Source organism: Ambystoma mexicanum, chromosome 5p (genome assembly GCF_040938575.1).
Source record: "Ambystoma mexicanum isolate Mex_15411 chromosome 5p, UKY_AmexF1_1, whole genome shotgun sequence".
Lineage (NCBI taxonomy): Eukaryota > Metazoa > Chordata > Amphibia > Caudata > Ambystomatidae > Ambystoma > Ambystoma mexicanum.
Window position 1 is genome coordinate 723,844,078 of NC_090930.1, and position 20,647 is coordinate 723,864,724.

Genomic DNA, 20,647 nt, shown 5'->3' on the forward strand with positions numbered 1-20,647 from the left:
CCAATCACTGGCAGAAGTACCACCAAATGGACAAGAGGAAGATCCGGTTTGTTGGATTATGCACGATCAAATGTGGACCAAAGGGCAGCAACAGAGAACACAAGCTCTGCCAGGAAGAAGTGAAACTAATGAACAAGTTACTCTCTTACCTGGTAACGTTCTTTCGATGGGATGGTCCGACGACGTATTCCATATCTATGACAGTAATCACCGCAGCTGTGATGCTTCAGAACATTTTTGGCGTCTGCGTCCTGCCTCGATGACGTCGATGCGCCGTCCTCGAGGACCTCCTCCGACGGTCAACGTCACTGGATGTTATAAGTAGGACGCACAACGCCCATAGCCTCAGTTGTAGTTTTTTCCCAGAACGTGTGCCACCAGTCTTCTGCCAGTCTGACACACAAAGCCTTGCGGAAACGTAAGCTGCAATCGCATAAGAAATTCTGTAGCGGGGAAGGTAGGGAGGGACCGATATGGAATACGTCGTCGGACCATCCCATCGAAAGAACGTTACCAGGTAAGAGAGTAACTTGTTTTTCCGAGGGGATTGGGTCCTCCGACATATTCAATATCTATGACAGACTCCCAAAGCAGTACCAATGCAAGGAGGTGGGAAAAGAATTTTGAAAACAGAAATTTAGCATGCCCCATCAAATTGCGGAGTAAAGGACCGCCTTGCCAAAGGCCAGATCCTGCCCCCGGATGGAATCGAGGGAATAGTGACGGACAAAAGTATGTACCGAAGCCCAGGTGGCTGCATCACAGATGTTGCGAATAGGAACACCCCTCTGCAGGGCAGTAGAGGCAGCCATACCCCTGGTAGAATGGGCCCGTAAGTGGACCGGTGGTTCCTTACCCGCCAAGCGGTAACACTCAGATAGCCAAAATAATCCAGCGAGACAAAGTCTGTTTCGTCACAGCCTGCCCCAAACGCTTCCCAGCGTAACCAATAAAGAGCTGATCGTCCACTCTGACCCGGGACATGCGTGAAATATAAAAGCTTAACGCTCTCCTAGGATCAACCCTATGGAGCCTCTCCTCTTCCTTACCAGGAAGTGGAGGAGGATAAAATGCCAGAAGAACCACCTTCTGGCCCAAATGAAATTCCGACACCACCTTCGGAAGAAAAGAAGGACAAACACTAAGGACAACCCTGTCCTTATGAAACACAGTGAAGGGTTGCTTAACTGAAAGTGCCTGTAACTCACTCACTCTGCGAGTGGAAGTGACCGCAACTAAAAATACAGTTAACAGTCTCAAAGGGCATGAATGCAAAGGCTCAAACGGAGCACCCATCAGAAACTTGAGAACAAGGTTCAAATCCCAACCGGGCAGCTGGAAAGGTGACAGAGGGAACACAATAGTGAGCCCTTTCAGAAACTGAGAAATTAAAAGGAATTTTAAAATGGGAACACTCTTCAGACGAGCGCTTCAATATAGACAGCGCCGCCAGGTAACCTTTAATGGTACCCACTTGAAGGCCCCTGTGGGCCAAAGAAAGCAAAAAAAGACAGAACTATGGGAATTTCACATGCAAAGATCCACATTCTTAACCCTGCACCAGTCGCAGAACTTCCTCCAACGGCAACGGTACAGGGACTTTGCTGCGGGCCTTCTGGCCGAAAGCAACACCTCCATCGCGTCTTCAGGGAGGTCCCAATCCTTATACCTCAACCTTTCAGAAACCAAGCGTGAAGGTTAAGGGACCTGACCTCTGGATGGAGAACCTGACCCCCCTCCCGTGAGAGCAGATCGTCTCGGTAGGGAAGACGACGTGGAGGGCAGATGGACAAGTCGAGAAGGTCCGGGTACCACGTCCTCCAGATCCACGCCAGAGCAATGAGGATCATCCGGGAACCAAACCTCCGTAACCTCTGCAGTACTTGCGGGACGACTGGGACTGGAGGAAACGCGTACAGCAGTGGGAAGAACCACTCCACCATGAACGCGTCTCCTAAGGCTCCTTTTGGAGGAAATTCCCGCGAGCAGAACCTCTCGCACTTCCGGTTGACACTGGAGACGAAGAGATCCACTTGAAGGGTCCCCCAAAGGGCGAAGATCTCCAGGAGAATCTCCTGAGCCAACTCCCACTCGTGAGAGATCGCGCTCTGCCTGCTCAGAGCGTCTGCCGTCTCGTTTTAGTCTCCGGCCAGATGAACTGCCGAGATCGAAACTTCCTGCTGGATTGGCGGTCCGCAGCTCCAACAGATTGATATGGAGTCTGGACTCCGGAGACCAACAACCGCTGACTGTCAACTCGTTGGCATGAGCTCCCCATCCCGTGAGGGATGCGTCCATCACGATCATCGCCTCCGGCCAGGGCAGCCAAAATGGATCCCCCCTCATCAGATTGCCTTCGTCGGCCCACCACAGAAGGTCCTGGGCAACCGAAGACGGCACCTGAACAGGGTCCGACATCCTGCCGGAGGACTGAGACCACTTCAGCTTGAGTGCCCATTGCAAGATCTCATCCGCAACCTGGCCTCTGGCACCAGAAGAATGCAGGATGCCATGAGGCCGAGCAACCTCAAGAACTCGAACGCTGGGAGCATCTGGGCATGCTGAAACTTGTGCACTGGGAGAGTTTGGGCAAGTTGAATGTGATGAGCCCTCACCTGGAGAGGAAAACACTGCCCCAGGGACGTGTCGAGCACTGCTCCGATGTACTGGAGCCTCTGAGTTGGTGTCAAATGGGACTTCTTTAAGTTGAGGGAGAAGCCCAGCTTGTGGAGGGAGTGGCAGGTGACTGACAGATGATCCAGGACTTGCTCGGGAGAGCGCGCCCTGATCAACCAATCATCCAGGTAGGGGTAGACGTGAATCCCCCCCCTATCCTGAGGTGCGCTGCCACCACTACCATAAGCTTGGTGAAGACCCTCGGGGCGGAGTTCAATCCGAACGGCAGGACCCGAAACTGAAAGTGCGAGTCGCCAACCGCAAACCCCAGTCCTGAAGTTGAAGGGCCTGGAGGATTTGAGAGAGAGTAACCATCTTGAACTTGTCCTTCCTGAGGAGTTTGTTCAAACCGTGCAAGTCCATGATGGGTCTCAAACCCCAGTCTTTCTTGGAAATCAAAAAATAAGGGGAATACCATACCTTGTTCCTCTCCGCTACAGGCACCAGTTCTATGGCGCCTTTCTCCAGCAGGAATTGAATTTCCTGCGCAAGGAGCGGATCCGGACTCTTCAAAGAGAGATTCCCCGGTGGATTGTCTCGAGGCCTCTGCCGGACAGGAAGACAATAGCCGTGGGTTATGATCTCCAGAACCCACACATCTGAAGTAATGGCGCGCCACTCTGCAAGATGCTGCGCCAGCCTTCCCCCAACCGGCGAACCATGGGACATGGCCTCATGACTGAGCTGAAGCGGCTGCGGCGTTGCCTGAGGGCAACGAGGCAACAGCCTAAGCTGCCTTGGCACCTCGAGTACCTTGTTTTCCACCTCTGGCACTCCTACGGTGGCGCCTTTGACTGGCAGCTCCTCTCGCTTTACCAAAGGAGGACTAATAACGAAAGGAACCTCCCCTCCATTGCTGTCCCCTAGGACGAAAAGGCAGAGGTTGTCGAACTGCAGCGCCCAACGACTTTGCTGCAGCTTTGGAGGTCTGCAACCTCAAGGCTCTCGTCAGCCTTGCTGCCAAAAAGATGTTCCCCCGTCAAAGGGCATGTTGAGGAGCCGGGCCTGCACATCAGGAGCAAACCCCGACTTCCGCAACCACGCAAACCTGCTTATCACGGTGCTCGCCGCCATGGACCGGCTGACGCAATCTGCCATGTCCAAACCCGACTGAACGGCCTCACACATAGCATCCATGCCATCCTGAACCAAGTCAAGAAAACCATCCCATTCATCCCCTTCGGGAATATGTTCGGCCGCCAAGGAAACAGTTCCACAGAGTGTGCGTGAAACGAGACAAGGCACAAATGGAGTTGGCCGCCTGAAGCGCCATACCCCCTGCAGAAAACAGTTTCTTTGCCCAGCCGTCAAAATGCTTGTCGTCCCAGCCGTCAAAACGCTTGTCGTCCCTATCAGGAGGGATGGTAGAGTACAACGCCTGCTTTTCCGGGGCCGTAGCCGCCTGCACCACCAAACTCTCCGGAGTAGGGTGCTTGGACAAGTAGCAGGGGTCACTACTGGCTGGGTAGTATTTTCGCGGCAAAGACTTGCTCACTGCCGGGAGACTCTCGGAGCAGTCTAAGCCGCTGCCACCCTTCTTTGCAGAGCCATATGGAATGGCAGTACCGGATCGGTTGGTGGACCAATGTCGAGGATATCCGTAAGGTCATCCTGAACAAACTCCCCTGGGTGAGCAGACCAACATAAGTACTCGGTGACCCGTGACATAAGTCGCCGGTACGAAGAATCGGCATGAGTGCCAGGCTCAGGCCTACAAAACTCCACCTCCGCAGAGGTGTCCATCCCACTAGCATCAAGCATGGACTGCCTCAGGTCCTCAAACTGGCTATGGCCCAAGAGAATCTCGTCAGGCACCATGCCATCATCAGAGCCCTCATCCACCTCTGAAATGAATTCCAGATGGCACAGAACTGGAACCAAAGCCATGCTTGACTTTGGCCAGAGCCTTTGGAGGTTCCCCCGAGCCACGGGGTACCCTGTCGACAGCCCCGAAAGGAGTCGAGGGCGTTGAGTGAATCAGCGCCGACGTCGAGAGAATCGGCGTCGACGACAGACGCGGCACCGACAGCGTCGACACAGGCCTCGAAGGCGGAGCCCCGAGCTTGTCCCTCGACATCCTGGGCGCCGAAGGCGTCGACGACTTCCTCCGAGGCGGAGCCTCAAGAGAGTCCATAGACGACCTTGGCGCCACAGGCGTCGATGTCTTCCTCGAAGTCTTCACAGGTTCACGCGGTCTCTAGCGCGTTGAGGACCGGGACCTGGACCAGGCATGCCGAGAACAATTCCCCTTGTCTGAGCGGGACCTTTCCCGCGAATCGTGACAACGACCACCCGAGCCCGAAGGCGTGCGAGCGGCATCTCTCGGCTGATCACGACCGACCCCACTCGCAGGCGCGAACGGACCAGTGCCCTGTGATTCGAGAATCGCCAACATTTTCTTCCCGAAGGAAGCCCATTCCTCCGGTGTCGCATGCTTGGTGGGGTAAGCGACGGGCGGAGTCCTCGGATGAGGAAGGCGACCGATGACGGCGCTTCCGGGAGTGCCTCGAAGAGGCAGAAGAGTGGCGAGACTGACTCTGGGACCGAGACCCACTGGACCTCTGACGACGACGCGGAGAGTCGCCCCTCGAGTCGTCCGTCGAAAGCCCCGCAGACCTCGACTTCCGGGGCTTGGACACCTTTACCTACCGATAACTTCTTCTTGCGCTCCCGCAAGGCTTTCGACGTGAGCGACTGGCAGTCGACACAGTCATCCGTGTCATGGGCCTCCCCGAGGCACCAGAGGCAGGCGTCGTGCGAGTCCGTGACCGACATCTTGGACCCACAGTCCCTGCACTTCTTAAAGCCCGGACGTGGTGTGGAAGACAAGGTAGACATCTTCCCGAAGAATAACTTCACAAACGAACAGGTTCGAAGAACCGAGATGAACAACAGAAACTCCAAAGAGTCGAGGCGTACCAAGATTCACGAAGCGAACACGTTCGCGGACAAAAACGGAACTGAGGCTACGGGCGTCGTGCGCCCTACTTATAACATCCAGTGACGTCGGCCGTCGGAGGAGGTCCTCGAGGACGGCGCATCGACGTCATCGATGCAGGACGCAGAAAATTTTCCGAAGCAGCACAGCTGTGGTGATTACTCTCAGATATGGAATACGTCAGAGGACCCAATCCCCTCGAAATGTCATTTCAGATGTGTTAAAAATGGACTAAACTCTGATCATGATTTTAATGTATTCCTATAGACTCTTTCCAGCCCGAATACAAGCTCTTATGACAACTATCCCTGCCTCATCATCACCACTCTGACCTATAAGATCCTTAGACACTCAAGACAATGTGTGTCATCCCCAATATAGACCCTTTTATTCCAACTGCTGTTTCCCTACGTACACCTTAACCTGGGTATAAAATCCCTAAGCTAACTTCCAAATGTTATTCCCCCCTCACCTTTGTGGATTCCCCAGCCTAGGTGCAACTCTCACTTGAATTCACTGATAATTACTTCAATTTTGCCCTAAGCATCAATTAGGTAGAACAACGTTCACCCAAACGCCTCTACCAATGCACTCCTTCTCACCCGCACGTACCCATGTGCACTGATATAGCACGTACCCATGTGCATTGATAGTGCTATTCTTGTCAAGCATTCAACCAACCAACATGCCCATCCACCATGTGCTAATCAACACTCCCTGAGACCTAGCTCCACACCAGAGTTCACTCACAACGTCATAAATGACGTATCACAGACCAAATCCAGTGGTCACACACTAGACATGAGCACGTTAGTCATTAACTACAACCCAGCTATACAGCAGAGCGCATGCGGCACTGTAGAATGCTACACTACGGTCGCAGGGCACAGATAGTCACCCAACACTGGGTGGCAGCGAGATCCCTCACGGAAGCAACAGGTAAGCACTGACAGAGCCATACTCTCTTTAAATCACTGCGACACTTCACAGTGCCCCTACTTAAGTTAAACAGTTATTCTCTGCTATTGATCTCCTAATGCAAACCTGGACAGCTTTACTCAAGAATACCTCTTTAGCCTGCACCCACGAGGGTTTTTCTACACAGTCGCGCATTATACCTTGTGCACGTCGGGTAAAAACAACCCCTTACAAACCAACACAAACTCTTCATTTCTCCACGACTTCACCCAACAAATGGGCGACCCATGAGCACAATCAACAAACAGCCCGCCCTGAGGATTCCTCCATGTAAATTAGATTACTTGTTCATACTGCTACAAAAAACGAAACCAGTAGTTTAACTTCATTTTCCATAATGTGCAGCAACAAAACACTCAGACGCGCATACCTAGTATGTGCACAACGTGACACTCCCAATACCCCAGTTCTCCGTGGTTTATTTACTTCACACACACGTGGCCCTCTAAATACCTAATACACATGAATCCAAAGCTCAGCTGGATGCGGGTATTTCTGAAACTCAACGAACAAAGACTATATATAGAGACTCCTTACCACAAACAGAAGTCTCATGCCAGTCAGCAAGAGTTCCAGGCATGTCTCCAAATTGTGCACTAATCCATTACACGGGTCTACTGCTATTTCGCTTTTGTCCTTTTCCTTCCACCTCTTCTCTCCTTTTCTTCTACCAATCATGCTTTGGGTAATACCCGCAATAAATGTAAACAATGTAACGCACTGTAAACTAAACGAAAACCACTATTGTGTTTACCATCGAATATATGTAACATACAAATGATTGTTCTTACCTATTGTCACTCAATTTGCTCAACACATGTCACTTAAAACAAAAAATGTAATGTATGCCTAACTACTGTTGAATGTGATTTTAAACACCAGCCCTTACAAGGACCCCTCGGGGTCAAAACATGTGTCGGCTAACCACCATTATACCATGTGTCTACACTACAATAAATATAAAATCTCACTAAGCAATACCGCATCCAGCGTGAGAATCATTTGATGCATAAGATTCACTAAAAACAAAAATTGCAAGTTAACCAGGACTGGCTACAATTATCTTGAATGTAGTTATTTGTGTTCCACTATTCAGAAATGTATCCTAGTAACAGGGTTGGTTTACTAAGTGATTCCTTAACTGAGCGTCACTGCATAACTGACAGGGTCTACTACCCTTGGACTGCAGGTAAACTATACGTAACTTGTGGTTTTACTCCCCCCACCCCACCTGAAAAGGTGTGTTCTATCCTAAATGTGTATGATTAGGTCAGACTTGCCTAGAAATACTGTTAGTTATTCTGAACAAGGTCTATGCTTTGGTCTGTGTACCTTAAGGATGGTGTTGGTTTTTATATTGTGTTTATAACTATGACAAAGTACTTAACCACCAAGACTACCTTGGCCTATTAGTGTTTCTTTCAAGCTATTTGTAAACTACATGTTTCTTTGTACCTTCCTACAGCCCTCTAACCCCCTGGCCCCCCTAAGATAACCCTGGCTGCTCTGTCTACGCAACCAAATACTCAGGTGGCACGGCCTTAAGCTAAGAGTTTTGTACTGTCTCAGTTGTATGCTTTTACTAAACCTTTAGTAAACCTTTAGCTGTACTTCAGCAAAATTGTCCCAACACTGGTTTTCCTTTCTGCCAGGATTTGGTTCCTTCTTGTCAGGTCAACACAGTTCTAATATTCCTTCTTATGATTTCTTGAATCCACATACTTGCAATTGCCTGGTATAGTCTCCTGCCAAGTCTTCCTCTATTCACTCACTTGGAATTGCCTGGTATACTGTCCATTAGGGGAGTTTTCGTAAAGTCCATCTGGAGGTAAGACTCTATAAAACTATCTGTTGGTATACAGGTTCCCAACTCGTAGTATGAGTCTGTAATACCCAAATAATTGATAAAGTGGCAGAGCAGCCAGGCTTATCTTATGATAAGGATGTGAGCTGAGCTAAGTACAAAGAACCCAGTCAATACATTAGCCCAAAGAAACCTTTGCACACTGAAAGTTCTAATATATACATGGATTCTATGTACACAAGGCAAGGTAGGTAAATATTTTAGACTAACCAACACAGGAAATATCAACAATACTTTTCATAAGTGACTGCTTCAATAGTAGTTACTCGCGCTTACAATTGTTACAGAAAATGACAGCATTGACAGTGTTTAAATAGTAGTCTGTAACAGTGAGTTACATTCATTTACAAAGTCACACAAAGTCTAAGAAGGGTATTCAACACTGTTTGCACTATTATCAGTGGTTGTCTTTCTAGCAACACTTTTCAAGGCTGCTAAAGCTTTAGCAGTTAAATCCTAACAAAGGAAGGGTTCATCAAAGTCAGTGTAGGATGGAAGCAAACCTCTTATGCAGCAGCAGAAAAGGCAAAGATCAGGATACTTTAGTTATCTAAATAATACTTTTGTAGAATAACACAATTTTTAAGGATTCTGCAAATGACTCCCTAAAAGAGCACAAGCTATTAAGTCTGGGCCAGATGTATGGGTGGACACCCAAACACCTTGTAACCCGTTCCAGTCAAACTGGAGCATCTATTCGGCTTGGGATAAGTTCTACCTTGAGCTCCACAGTACCTAAGGCTGGTTGTCAAAAATGCAGCTAGATTTGTGCCTGTGGAGCAGCGATGGACCCAGTCTCCCGATTCCTTGGTCTGGTGAAGAAAGGAAGGACTCTAAATGGGATGTCACAAAGCAGCAGTCGCAAGAAATGACACTCAGCAAGGATTTCTTTGATCTCCCAGATCGGTCTGTGGTTTTGGCACCTTTTTATCAGCTCCAACAATGCATGGTTACCCACCAGCCAGAGGTGGAGCTGCACCTTGGCTAGGAAAAAGGAAACTACACATGTGCAGCAGCACCAGAGACCTCGCAAGTGAGCAATACTCAGGCGCAGTATGCCATGAGGTTGTTTGGGGACCACAGCAAACTCCTGGACTCGCAGTAAGAGGTGCATGTGATGCGTCTCCGCCTGGGGCCTTGATCCTGGTAACAACGGGTATGCCTATGGACAGAGTGCAGCCGAGGGGTTTAAAGGGAGGGGGAGGAGTCACCTGCAGAGCTCTACAAGCAGTGAAGGTGTCCAGTTTGGGCATGCTATTCTCTCCCCAGCTTCCACTCTAGAACACTCCAGGCGTACCCCATCACACTACTCTGACCCAGGTTTACTTTCTGTTTCGCAATGCATGTGAGCCAGAGAAAGCGGCCTGGTAGGCCCCATGAACACTTGTTGGACGAGCCTATATCACATGTCTGCAACAACTTCACTGGCTGTCGGTTTCTGCTTGGACAACATTTAAAGTTGCCACCTTAGTAAAGAAGAACAAGTTACTTTCTTACCTGGTAACGTTCTTTCAATGGGATGTTCCGACTACGTATTCCACATCTATGACAGGTAAGCAGCACAGCTGTGGTGATTATCTGTGAAAGATGTGGAATACGTCGGAGGAACCAATCCCCTCAAAGTGTATTTATGGTAAGGCTCCTTCTCACCTTGTAAGCAGAATCTGGTATGAACTGCGCCCACTTTACACAGACTGAACACTCTGCAAACACTACCTCTTCACAACACTACAATGTGTGCATGGTCAGTGGCAGGGAAAAGTGGGCATTAAGACCCACAAACCTCTCTACAGAATTAGCAACCAATCTACTAGTTAATGATTATTGAACGGACACTACACTACAACCAGTACATCATGAGTGCCAGGAAGAAATTAACATGGGGCCTCCGCTGTGACCAAGCACCAAGCCAGACTTACAAAAGGTCAGAATTACACCTTTAACCACTTGAAACCTCTTAAGACGCTATGGTTTGTGGTAACAGCGGAGGGGAAAAAAAGGCTACTTCTTTTGTACCATTCTGCCCACATCTGCAGATCCATCATTACCAGCCCACACACCCTGACAGTACAGCTAAGTGTAAGACTATTAAAGCTCTTTCCATACCATGCCTTGCTGCTTAAGACGACTTACCGATACCTCTCAAACTTCGGAGTCCCCAAGGCAGTTGAAAATTGGCTATTTAGGATTTGGCGGGTGAGATCCCATGGAAATGTACAGGTGGTTAAGGGGCTTGGAAGGTGAGTGAAAGATCACATTGTGCGTGGCACCTGCAAAAGGCATTTGAGTTGAGAGGCATGACTTACCTCTGCGGATTTTATCTGTGGTCCAATTACTAAGATATTCTGGCAGAACCTTTCCCATGTTCCCAGTCTCTGGAAACATCTGAATCACTTCCAGGCCAGTCAGTCGTGCTGTAAAGGCAAATAGGACCATCAGTATCAATCAGTGTATTTTCTAGGCTGAGCAAAAATGCTCTGGCCATATGGCCCAGCACTATTTAATGATCCCCCTTCAGATGAACTGCTGCCAACCTTCAGAAAAAAATCCCTCATCCTCTCATTACAAAACAGAAGCAACCACTGCTGTGGATGGGATCACATGCAGACAAAACAATAGTTTACATTCCAAGCAATGACCAAAAACAGAACGCTAGGTTCAATTCAAAGCTAATACAGTGAAATCCTAAATCACTTAGAACTTTAATTGAAAAAAAAACAGTGCATGGAAAAATACCTTTATGCCAAGTTTCGGCCTCTCAGTTAAATACCCATCTTACTGATTTAAGAACCACAAGCACTGCATTGTCGGTGAACAACCCTGCATTATAACGGTACCAAATATGTATTCTTTTTGTGTGAGAATCTAAAAAGGGGAGGGAGATGGTTACGGAATGGGCTTTTGAGCAGGAAGCACAAACCGAAAGGTAGAGTCCAGAATGGTTAGGATCCCAAAAGGAATGGGGCTATTTATTGCCCCTCACCATTTTTTTTTAAAATAAGTAAATGCATTTCAGGTAGCTGTACAGCGGGGGTGGCGAGCCTGCAGGGTCCCTCTCCTGCTACCATCTGCGAGGCCCATTGGGTAGCGACCAGACCAACTCAGTCTTCTGTGGCTCACACCCCTCATTCAAAGAGGTGGAGAGTTCCTCCAATTCACCACACCATACCCTACCCTGGCTTTTCCAGCTGAGCTACTCTTGAAAGTGAGAGACATGCACTTGGTCATGTTACATTCGTCTTTGGGCTTGCTAAACCCACCCTCACTACATTGTAAACACGATTTGCCAATCTTGCTAAAATTTGGCTGCACAGTTTAGAGATGTCTGATGGTTGGACACTCCTACTTCTTTCAGCTTAACAAGATTTCAGGGGCTTTTAAAATTATAATAACTGGTGTGGGTTTGTACATTTCCAATGAACAAAGGCCCATAAACAGACTTTCTCTGCAGAAGTTCTTGAGATCTGGAACTCTCAGCATTAGCAATGTACAGATCAAACCAAATTACTTTTCAAAATGAACAAAATAATCAGTTTAAAGAAGTTGATGACTTACTAACATTACTGTCCTTAGGCATTAGAGCTGGCCTTGGCAATAGAGCAGTGTTTTCAACAAGCATAGCATGTACATTCTGAAAAGTGTTTCACTGTCAACAGTTATTGAGATCAGAAATGAGACCCAAGTCCCAGGTTACTTTTTTGTGGTTTTAATGAATATATATGATATGATAATGATATGATAGTTTATTTATATAGCGCCTATACACAATGTGTTTCAAATCGCTTACAGGATGGCCTTTAAAGTGTTTAAAGCAACAAAAGGGAGGATACAAACTAACTCCTGGGAACACTTTCCTAGATTACAAAATGGAGTACACAATAACCGGTTGACCTTTAGGGGTTAGCTAAGGAGAAGATACAAAAAGTATGGGAATCCTTCAACGTGTTACCAGAAATAAAGTCTTTCTCCTTATTCTCAAATTCCCTTTGAGGGACACAATGATCAATCAAGTGCCTTCCTTACTGCGCTGAATAGGCCCATGCCATAGATAAAATGACTAGTTGTGGGCTTTCTGGGATCCGTACCCCTTTGACAGACCAATCACAACAACCAAGTTCACACCAGGCATCTTAATGCGACAATAGCTGGTTCCAGTGGCCCGAAAGGCCATTCTTTCCCTTGTCAGCTGGGCCCGTAGCATTCGAAGTCCTGCAATGTGGACGAAGGAGAATTGCCTGATCCTTCCTCTTGAATCACTTGTTGCTCTCTGAAATCTGAGCTAGACCTCCCTCCATCCTGTACTCCTTGGATCTCCCTCACCTTTGGTGTAGCAGGAAAGTCTCATACCTCTTCTCACCTTCTGTGCCTGCTTTGGACCAACCGATCATCCAGAACCCTCATAGGCTGACAAGATGGTCTTCTGTTGCATTACCCACTTTCCCTTGCACGTTTATTTCGAGCTTTCTCTGCATCACTGCATCTCCCTCCTGGAATTCACCTTCCAGTCTCACCAGAGGTTTACTCTCCAACCTTCAAATTCTCTCTCCCTCTACCACCTTCACCCTTTTGGACTGGCTCCACTATCTCAATCTCTGAATGACCCCTGCACCCTTTTCTACAAATATGAGGGTAATTTCTGCACCCCTTCAATATCCGATTGAACACCTCCCCCCTTTCTCAACATAAGCTTCACACAGTCCACTAGTCTCACCTTGAACTGTCTTTTTCATTCTCTTTCCATTTCCAAATTCCTTTCTACAACACTCTTTGCCCAATGACTCCTTCCCAGCAACATCACTGCCGGAATGAACGGTGGTCTCTCCTTCACCTGGGTGGGACTCTGGCTAAGGGTTTGCACCTGGTGATTCTGGGCTGATCTGTGTCCGATTGGTTAATGTGAACTGGGTCAGGTTGGTTGTACAGGACAGTGTCACAAAGAATGGGACCTGCCACCATCTAGGATCTTATTTTACCCGGAAAACCTCCCTGATGTTGCCTATATTGTCTGTGCAAAGTTTGAGTTCCCCCTCTACTCTCAGTATACGAATGAGCAGTCCAGCAAGCCTTTGTCAAGTCTGTAAAGCCATTTCCATTTGACAAGCCTCTCTGAGTGAAAGATCAAACATTGAATCTCTGGCATATAAATCATTTGCCAGAGAACAAAGCTTCAACGATTTTGTTTTCAGTGTCCTGCCTTCGTTCGGGGAGAGTATTGTGAGAAACCAAAGGGTGTCTCACTTTCTAGTCCCCAGGGATCGTTCTCTCAGGTGGCCAGGGCACAGCAATCGCCTTTGGATCCAGACACTGGGGGTCGACCAGTGCGGGTGGATCACCTGGGTGAAGGTTCTTCAGGGAGTGGGGGTGAGGCAACTGATGGTGAGACGCGGCATTCCCCCCCCTTCTTTCCCGTACCATGGCCTATCCTATTTTATAGGATTCTCCAATGCCCCCCTTCCCCCCATTTCTATACAAACACTGAGCAGAGGAAGAGAGCGACAGAGTAAAGAGACCAACACTTACATATCTCATTGGACATGTCCTGCTAATCGGGTCAGGCAAAGTCAGGCACTTGACTTTAATCACATACATAGTTCTCTCCCCACATGGATAAAGGACGGAACATAGATGTATACTTACACTTTGAACAAGGTGGAACACGAGAAGGAGCAGAACTTCTGAGGCAACCCTACTGGAGCAGGATGGCCGATCGAGGGACGAGCGCAAATGGTAGGGAAACCCTGAAGATCCTACAGAAGGTTGCTGCTTCCGGGAAACCGTGAAGGAGATGAGGAGAAAGCCAAATCACAGACAAGAAGAATCCTGCATTGTGTTACAAGGAGGCCAGCTACCATCCCGGATGAACGACAGTTGGGGAGGCGAGGCCAAGCCTGCGATATTAACCTTGACTCGTGAATCAAAGCCGCAGAGAAAAATAATGAACTCGCACAACTGGTGATTTAGTGAAAGACATGAAAGGCCAGTTTGTGTCAAGTAAAGATTGAAGCAGTGCATCTCACAAGTGAAGGTTGCGCACATGCCAATGAGACGCGAAAGAAAGCTAACCAGTGATGAACTTTGAAGTGGCTGATGACTGAAGCCATTGACAGATAGCCAATTGGTCCGGCGAAAGAAAGTAGCCCACTTGAAAGTCTCAGTGAAATGTGAAAAGTTTTGTTATAAAGTGAACGGACTCAAATGCGTAATGATCAAGATTAACCCCAGAAATAGGGGAAGTGACAAGGTGAATGCTTGAAGAGAAAGATTTCTTGGAACCTTTGTGTTTATGATATTGAATTACTAAGACCAAGAGACACTGGGGCAAATAACATAAGAAAGTTGAAGGGAAAGTCGAAGTGATACTGCAGAGTTCTATGGTAAAAGCCTTGCACATCCAAAAGTCTTCGACATCAGTAAATGGTCAGAGCCCAACTGAAGGAAACCGTAAGCGTGATAATTTAGGGAAAATGTGCATCAAGCTTGGGGAAGACAACCCCTGCAAGTGCTGTGATTGCGAGGTCCGAGCCCGGCTGAGGGAGATCTGCGTTGATTTAGGTACTTGTTGATTGAAAGGTCCGAGCACGGCCAAGGGAGACCTAAGTGAACTGTTAAAAGCTTTGAAAGGTCCGAGCCCAACAGAGGGAGACCTGCGTGAACTTTTTGTTGAACTGAAAGAACTTTTGGAACGCTGGAATAAGTGGCTAACATGGAAGGCAAGGCGGTCCTCGATCCACGGTTTCAACTGCTTTTATTTTGAAACTTGAGCCACAGTGCGTCATCTTGTCTACGGGAGCTGCCTTTCTCTGCGTTGTCAAACGTGGGGAGGAGAGCGGACTCAGCCACTTTGATCCTTTATAACACTGATTTTCCTTTGCATGCATATTCCCCTTTGCACACTTTTTGTATGAGAGATAGGGCAGGCTTTAGGTTTTATTAGTATAGGCCATTTTGATTTGACAAAGACTCACTGGGACTGTATTTTCTTTATTATTTAATGGTAGAGACTACTCCCACCATAGCCACAGGGTGGGAAAGTAGTAGTTTCTCCAAACCCCAAGAATCTAATAAAGATTTTGAAAACGTGTAACTTGTGTCAGTGTTATACTTGTGATACCATGCGTCCCTTACAGTATCTGAAAAATTGTATCTGCAGGTACAACATTCATTACATGTCTTTTTATGCAATGGAAATGCTTTCCTTTGAACTGTGTTGCACTTCCAACTGTATCAAAATCCTTTGTAAGTGTCTGCAAATGATTTCACTTAAAGAGAACAATATCTATTTCAATGGAAGTGGCTTTGAGTGTCACTCTTCATTAGCATTTTAAGTTTTTTTGTACAGGCCTATATGGAATTCTGAAAGGTGGGTTAGGGTTTTGAATTGCGAGTGTCTCCAGTATTTTATCAGATGACGGTCAAAATACGTTATCAATACTTTTCAAAAATAACAAGTAGATAGTCCTAGCTGACTTTCCAAAACGTTTGTTCAAATGACAACCAGACAATGGAGGGTGGAACAATGCAATTCAATTATTAAAACCTGGTGGTTAAGTTTCTGGAAGTAATAGGAAATGTGAAATAGCTCATCATTCTCTGACCAGTGTCACTGAACAGTCTGATAGAAAGTCATCTTATCTAAAACCCCCAAAAATAAACATTTAAAAAATAAAAATCGCAAGCCATCTAAATGAAATAGCTTTGTGGGCAATTCACCACAAGCCTATAGGTATACTTCTACCTTTTAATTACAAAATAGAAGAAAGAAAATGGGGCTTGGAAAATGGAATCTCTTGCCAGGAAGGCTCTATGCTTTAATCAAAGTTGAAGGACCCTATAGGTCAGATTTCTTCCTCAGGCCAAGGCTAGGAATCATACAGACGTGCAAGGACACAAACCCTGGACTCTCAGAACCCACCAAGCAAATGCTTGATGCTTGAAAGAAGGCTACAGTTTCATTGATGGCCAACATCTTTGGGGAGGTGGAAAAAAAAGATATGACAGGCCATATCTGGCATGGAGGAGGATAGAATTTTATTGACTGGTGGTTAATACAAGGTTAAGAGTGTATACAATCTAAAAAATTCCAGTGAAGACCAACTCCACAGACAAGGCACCAATGTTAAGTTATGTTACATTTTTTTTACACCCATCAGAAAGAAAAAAAGGTGGATGCAGCGCACCCAACACCACCGATAAGGCAACATGGCACAAAAGCAGAAACCCACGATCAGGAACCGTGACACATGAACTAAAACAGTAACGTTTTTAGTGCCTTCCGGAAGTGCAAATGCGCAGATACCAATCAGCCAGACATTACATAGATGTGCAGATACATACTGCGGGGAGCTTTCCAACCTCCAAGGACCAGTCTTCAACTACAACCAAATGCACCTATAGAGTCTTGCAATCACATGCTGGGCAGAAACATTAATTCTGTTAGCAGCTAACAAGCATTTGACCAGGGTTGAAGACAGTTGGCTTGTCAGAGTCGCTGGACCACAATCACAGCTATTCCTACAGCTCCTGATGCCCTATGGTAGAAAAATCTAAGCACTATGCTCCGAGCTTATGCCCTGACAGTCATATTGGAGAGATCTAGGTTGGCCATTATGACAATGCCAAACCGCTCCAACTTGACTCCATACACCGACAACTCACTAGTATACCCAGATAACCTTCCAATCCAAACCCAAGACAACTCTCTTGATCTACTTCTATTCTGCCCAATGGCTTTCTCTGTGGTCACAATCGACCCTTCCCCATCAGACAACACCAACTTCAACTATATGCCCCTTCTGCTCTTCCAACACCCTCTCATCCACCACCAAATGTAAATGTAAGCCCAACTCTGTGTTCCCATTCCTCAAGTCAAAATCCTACCCCAATCTCACTCTCCGCCACTTGCTCACCCCATTGCGTCAGTGTTTGTTTTGTTTAGTTACTTCTGCAGTAGTTATTTTCTGTTTGTATATTTGTATTGGGCAATTATATTATTGTGTTTATTAAGCCAACTCACAAGTGTGGCCGAAGGTGTATATTCTGCTAGGTTGCCTTTTCATTGTGTGGTCTTTTCCGCCTACCACATGTCATTCTGGTGGTGGGTAACCTCTGTAAAGGCATTATGAGTCAGACACCGACAACAAATTTAAGTTCTTTTACAAAACGACCAACTAAAAATCAGGATGGAATAAGGCCTAACTTGCCCTATGCTAAGGTGGGATAACCCTAGCTAAAGAAAACAAAGGATAGTCTGCGTCAGAAAGTCCAAATCAAATGTCCGCCTGTGTCCAAAACATATACTTGCCCTCACAACTAATAGTATACGCGTGTAGATGTCAGCATCAAAATTAATAGTGTTCAAGATAAAGTTCTGAGCTTCTTCCAGCTCTTGGCTAGAAATCAGCCTCCCCTTCCCCAAGTTCAAAATAGTTCACAAAAGACTGGGGTGCCTTTCCCCAAGAGTTCACAGCTTCTACCTTTCTCAAAACAATACAGTTTCTTGGGACTCCTTCCAGGCTGTTTTGATATTGGTTCTTTTCACCGGTTCACACAAGCAGTTCAATATCTGGATTCGAAAATCACATAAAAAAAGGTTGTTGCCAAAACAAACCTTTTCTGGGATACTTTCAATGACTTATCCATACAGGGCTCTCGGTCTAGGCGCAGTTGTCACACCAACATGGATCCACCCATTACAGGTCACGCGACAGAGTCCCTTTCTTGGCTTTTCCTGGCTCTTGCAATGCTTTGTCACAACATGAAGTTCCTATTGGCTTTGGACAATACCTAGGTTCTCACATCATACCCTTGAGGGGTTTTTCTTGACTTTGCCAACACTTGTATTTCAGAAAATACCATTTGTGGCATCAGGTAATTTCATCGGCTTTCTTTCACTTACGAGTGCTCAAACGTTGTTTTTGCTCTGTTCAGCATTTCATAGGACTTTGTCGTTCGTTATTCAAAATGGCTTGTTATTGTTCTGTGTAATATTCAGCAGCACTTGTAAAGTTTTTTGTTTCGTTCGGAATTCAAAATAATGCCCATCACACATCCACCTGCCATCCCAGTGTTTCCCACACGCACTGATCGGAGCTTGTGGCGTTGCGAGGTCTCTGCTGCCACGGGTTCTACCCTCCTGTGCGTTACCTTGCCTTTCTCTCCCAGCGGCTCCATGTGGCGTGGCTCCTCGGCGATGCTCCACCTGAAGGTCAGGATTCTTGTGACCGCTTCGCTCCGTGACACCGGTCTTCCTCTCGTGGGCTGCTACCGGCTTCCAGCACTCCCTGGCTTCGCCTCCTGCTGCATACACTACATCTGCACACAGGTCTTGAGCGCTCTGCTTGCCACACTGTAGACCTGGAGTTGCTTTCTCAGCTACTGCCTCTGCCTCCACAGCTGCTCCTGCTTTCCCAGCTGACTCTGCTTTTAAAGTTCCCACTTCCATCATTCTTCCAAAAAGGACTAGGCTGTTCACCACTGAAGCCCCTTTACCTTTGTTTTCCTCCTCGTCTCAGTACACAGCTGAGGCCAAGTGTCTGCATTTACAAAAAGGGTCTGACAAGTGTCGGTATTAATAGGATGATGTGTTGTTCTAGTTGTCTTCTTCGTCTCAGATTTATTTTTATTTTTGGAACAATTCTTTTGGGGAAATGTATTACGAGTATTTGGGGAATAATGGACCTTGTATTTTCCTCTATTTGATACACACCATCGACCTCACCTTTACCAAATTCAATTCTGCACGGTCCACCCCGGTCAATGATCACTACCCTGCTTGTCCATTTACTGCCTCTGGCACACGCCCTCAAACATTGATCTGCCCAGCTGAGAACAATGATGCATTGCGGTTTATGCCCTAGGTGTAAACATTATACCCTTTGCTTACTGCCTATAAGGACACTACTTACCCTAACAGTTCTAGACATAGCCAAATCGTCTCCCATTACTAACATTCTGTCCCCAGCACCTCTCCATTTGTACCCTTTTAAACTATGTGACCTTCCAGGATATGCTTAATCACCTAAGAAATGCTTCAGTTCCTTCTTGCTCATCTCAATTACTTTTACATCATGTCCACCTTCTTTCTCTTCCAGCTCTTAGTTCTCCAGTCCTCACCAAACTCTCCCCTCTAGTCCACTTCTGCTCCATCAAACTTCTAGCCACTTTTCATTCTGCCAATCTATCTCCTGCTCCAATGGACCTCTTTGCTGCACAAACGTCTCACCTGGCTGCCTTACTCATCCTCTTTTTCAAGTGGCATCAGCACGGCTTGTTAAACAACCACAATCCCATCACTTCTAAGAAACCAAGTGCTGAACCAAACAACCTCTCATTCCAAGGATCCCACTAAAATCTGAGTTTAGTCTTCAACTCCACAGTAACTATCTCGAGGTACACTTGCCAATCCTCTTACCATTACTCTCCACTATCACTTGTCCTTCATTCTCATCCTTCTGGATCGGTCTGCTGCCTTTGACACTGTGGATCCTCCTTCCTTCCAATTCATGACCTTGTATTCAAGGACACCATGCTCAAATGGGTGCTACTTCCCCATTTCATGGTCCTGCAGCATAGTCTCCCAAAACCCCTTTGTGTGGGTTTTCATGTATAGTCCTAAGCACAATCATCTTCACACCTCCCTCTGCAAAACAGTTTCCTCCTGTGGCTTTAAACATGATCTCATCCCTAAAGATACTCTGATCATCATCTCCTTTCCCCACCTTCAACCTGCAATATCTGAATGCATATAAAACTGCCTAAGCTTAACTCCTCACAGATCACCATCTTTCTACCCAACATCCAATGCCAACACCCGCCCCTTAATCATCTCTTCCCCCAAACTATTCAACCCACAACACCTGGATCACAATTTGGGGGGGTGAGAGGGGTCTCAAACAGTGACCTGAAAATATTACAGTCCATAATGGCCACTGTCATGCAGGCTTTACTTCCTAAACATCCAAAAATTCCACCCATACGGTCATGCCCTAAAACGAAAGCCCTTTATTAAGGTGTTCAGCAAGCAGAACTGCCGAGCGCCTACTCCTTAGTCTGTCCAGCTACTCTTTTGCTCCTCTCAACAAAGTGCTCCACTTTGCAAAATACACCCTTTTCGCTGTATTCAGATCCTCCTCTACCTGCCATCCCCATTTTGGATGGCTCTTCATGCCGAAAAGAATTCTCTTAATATCTTC

The 20,647-nt window shown here is 46.9% G+C and overlaps 1 protein-coding gene across 5 annotated transcripts in view; it reads right to left on the minus strand.

The window, feature by feature from the left end:
• The window catches only part of AIFM1 (apoptosis inducing factor mitochondria associated 1), a 909,880-nt gene that overhangs the window by 327,146 nt on the left and 562,087 nt on the right, over window positions 1–20,647 (minus strand). For all 5 annotated transcript variants that reach the window (XM_069613095.1, XM_069613094.1, XM_069613093.1 and 2 more), the window contains one exon: window positions 10,763–10,870. In XM_069613095.1, coding sequence (XP_069469196.1) covers window positions 10,763–10,870 — 108 coding nt within the window. The remainder of the gene's footprint in view (window positions 1–10,762; window positions 10,871–20,647) is intronic.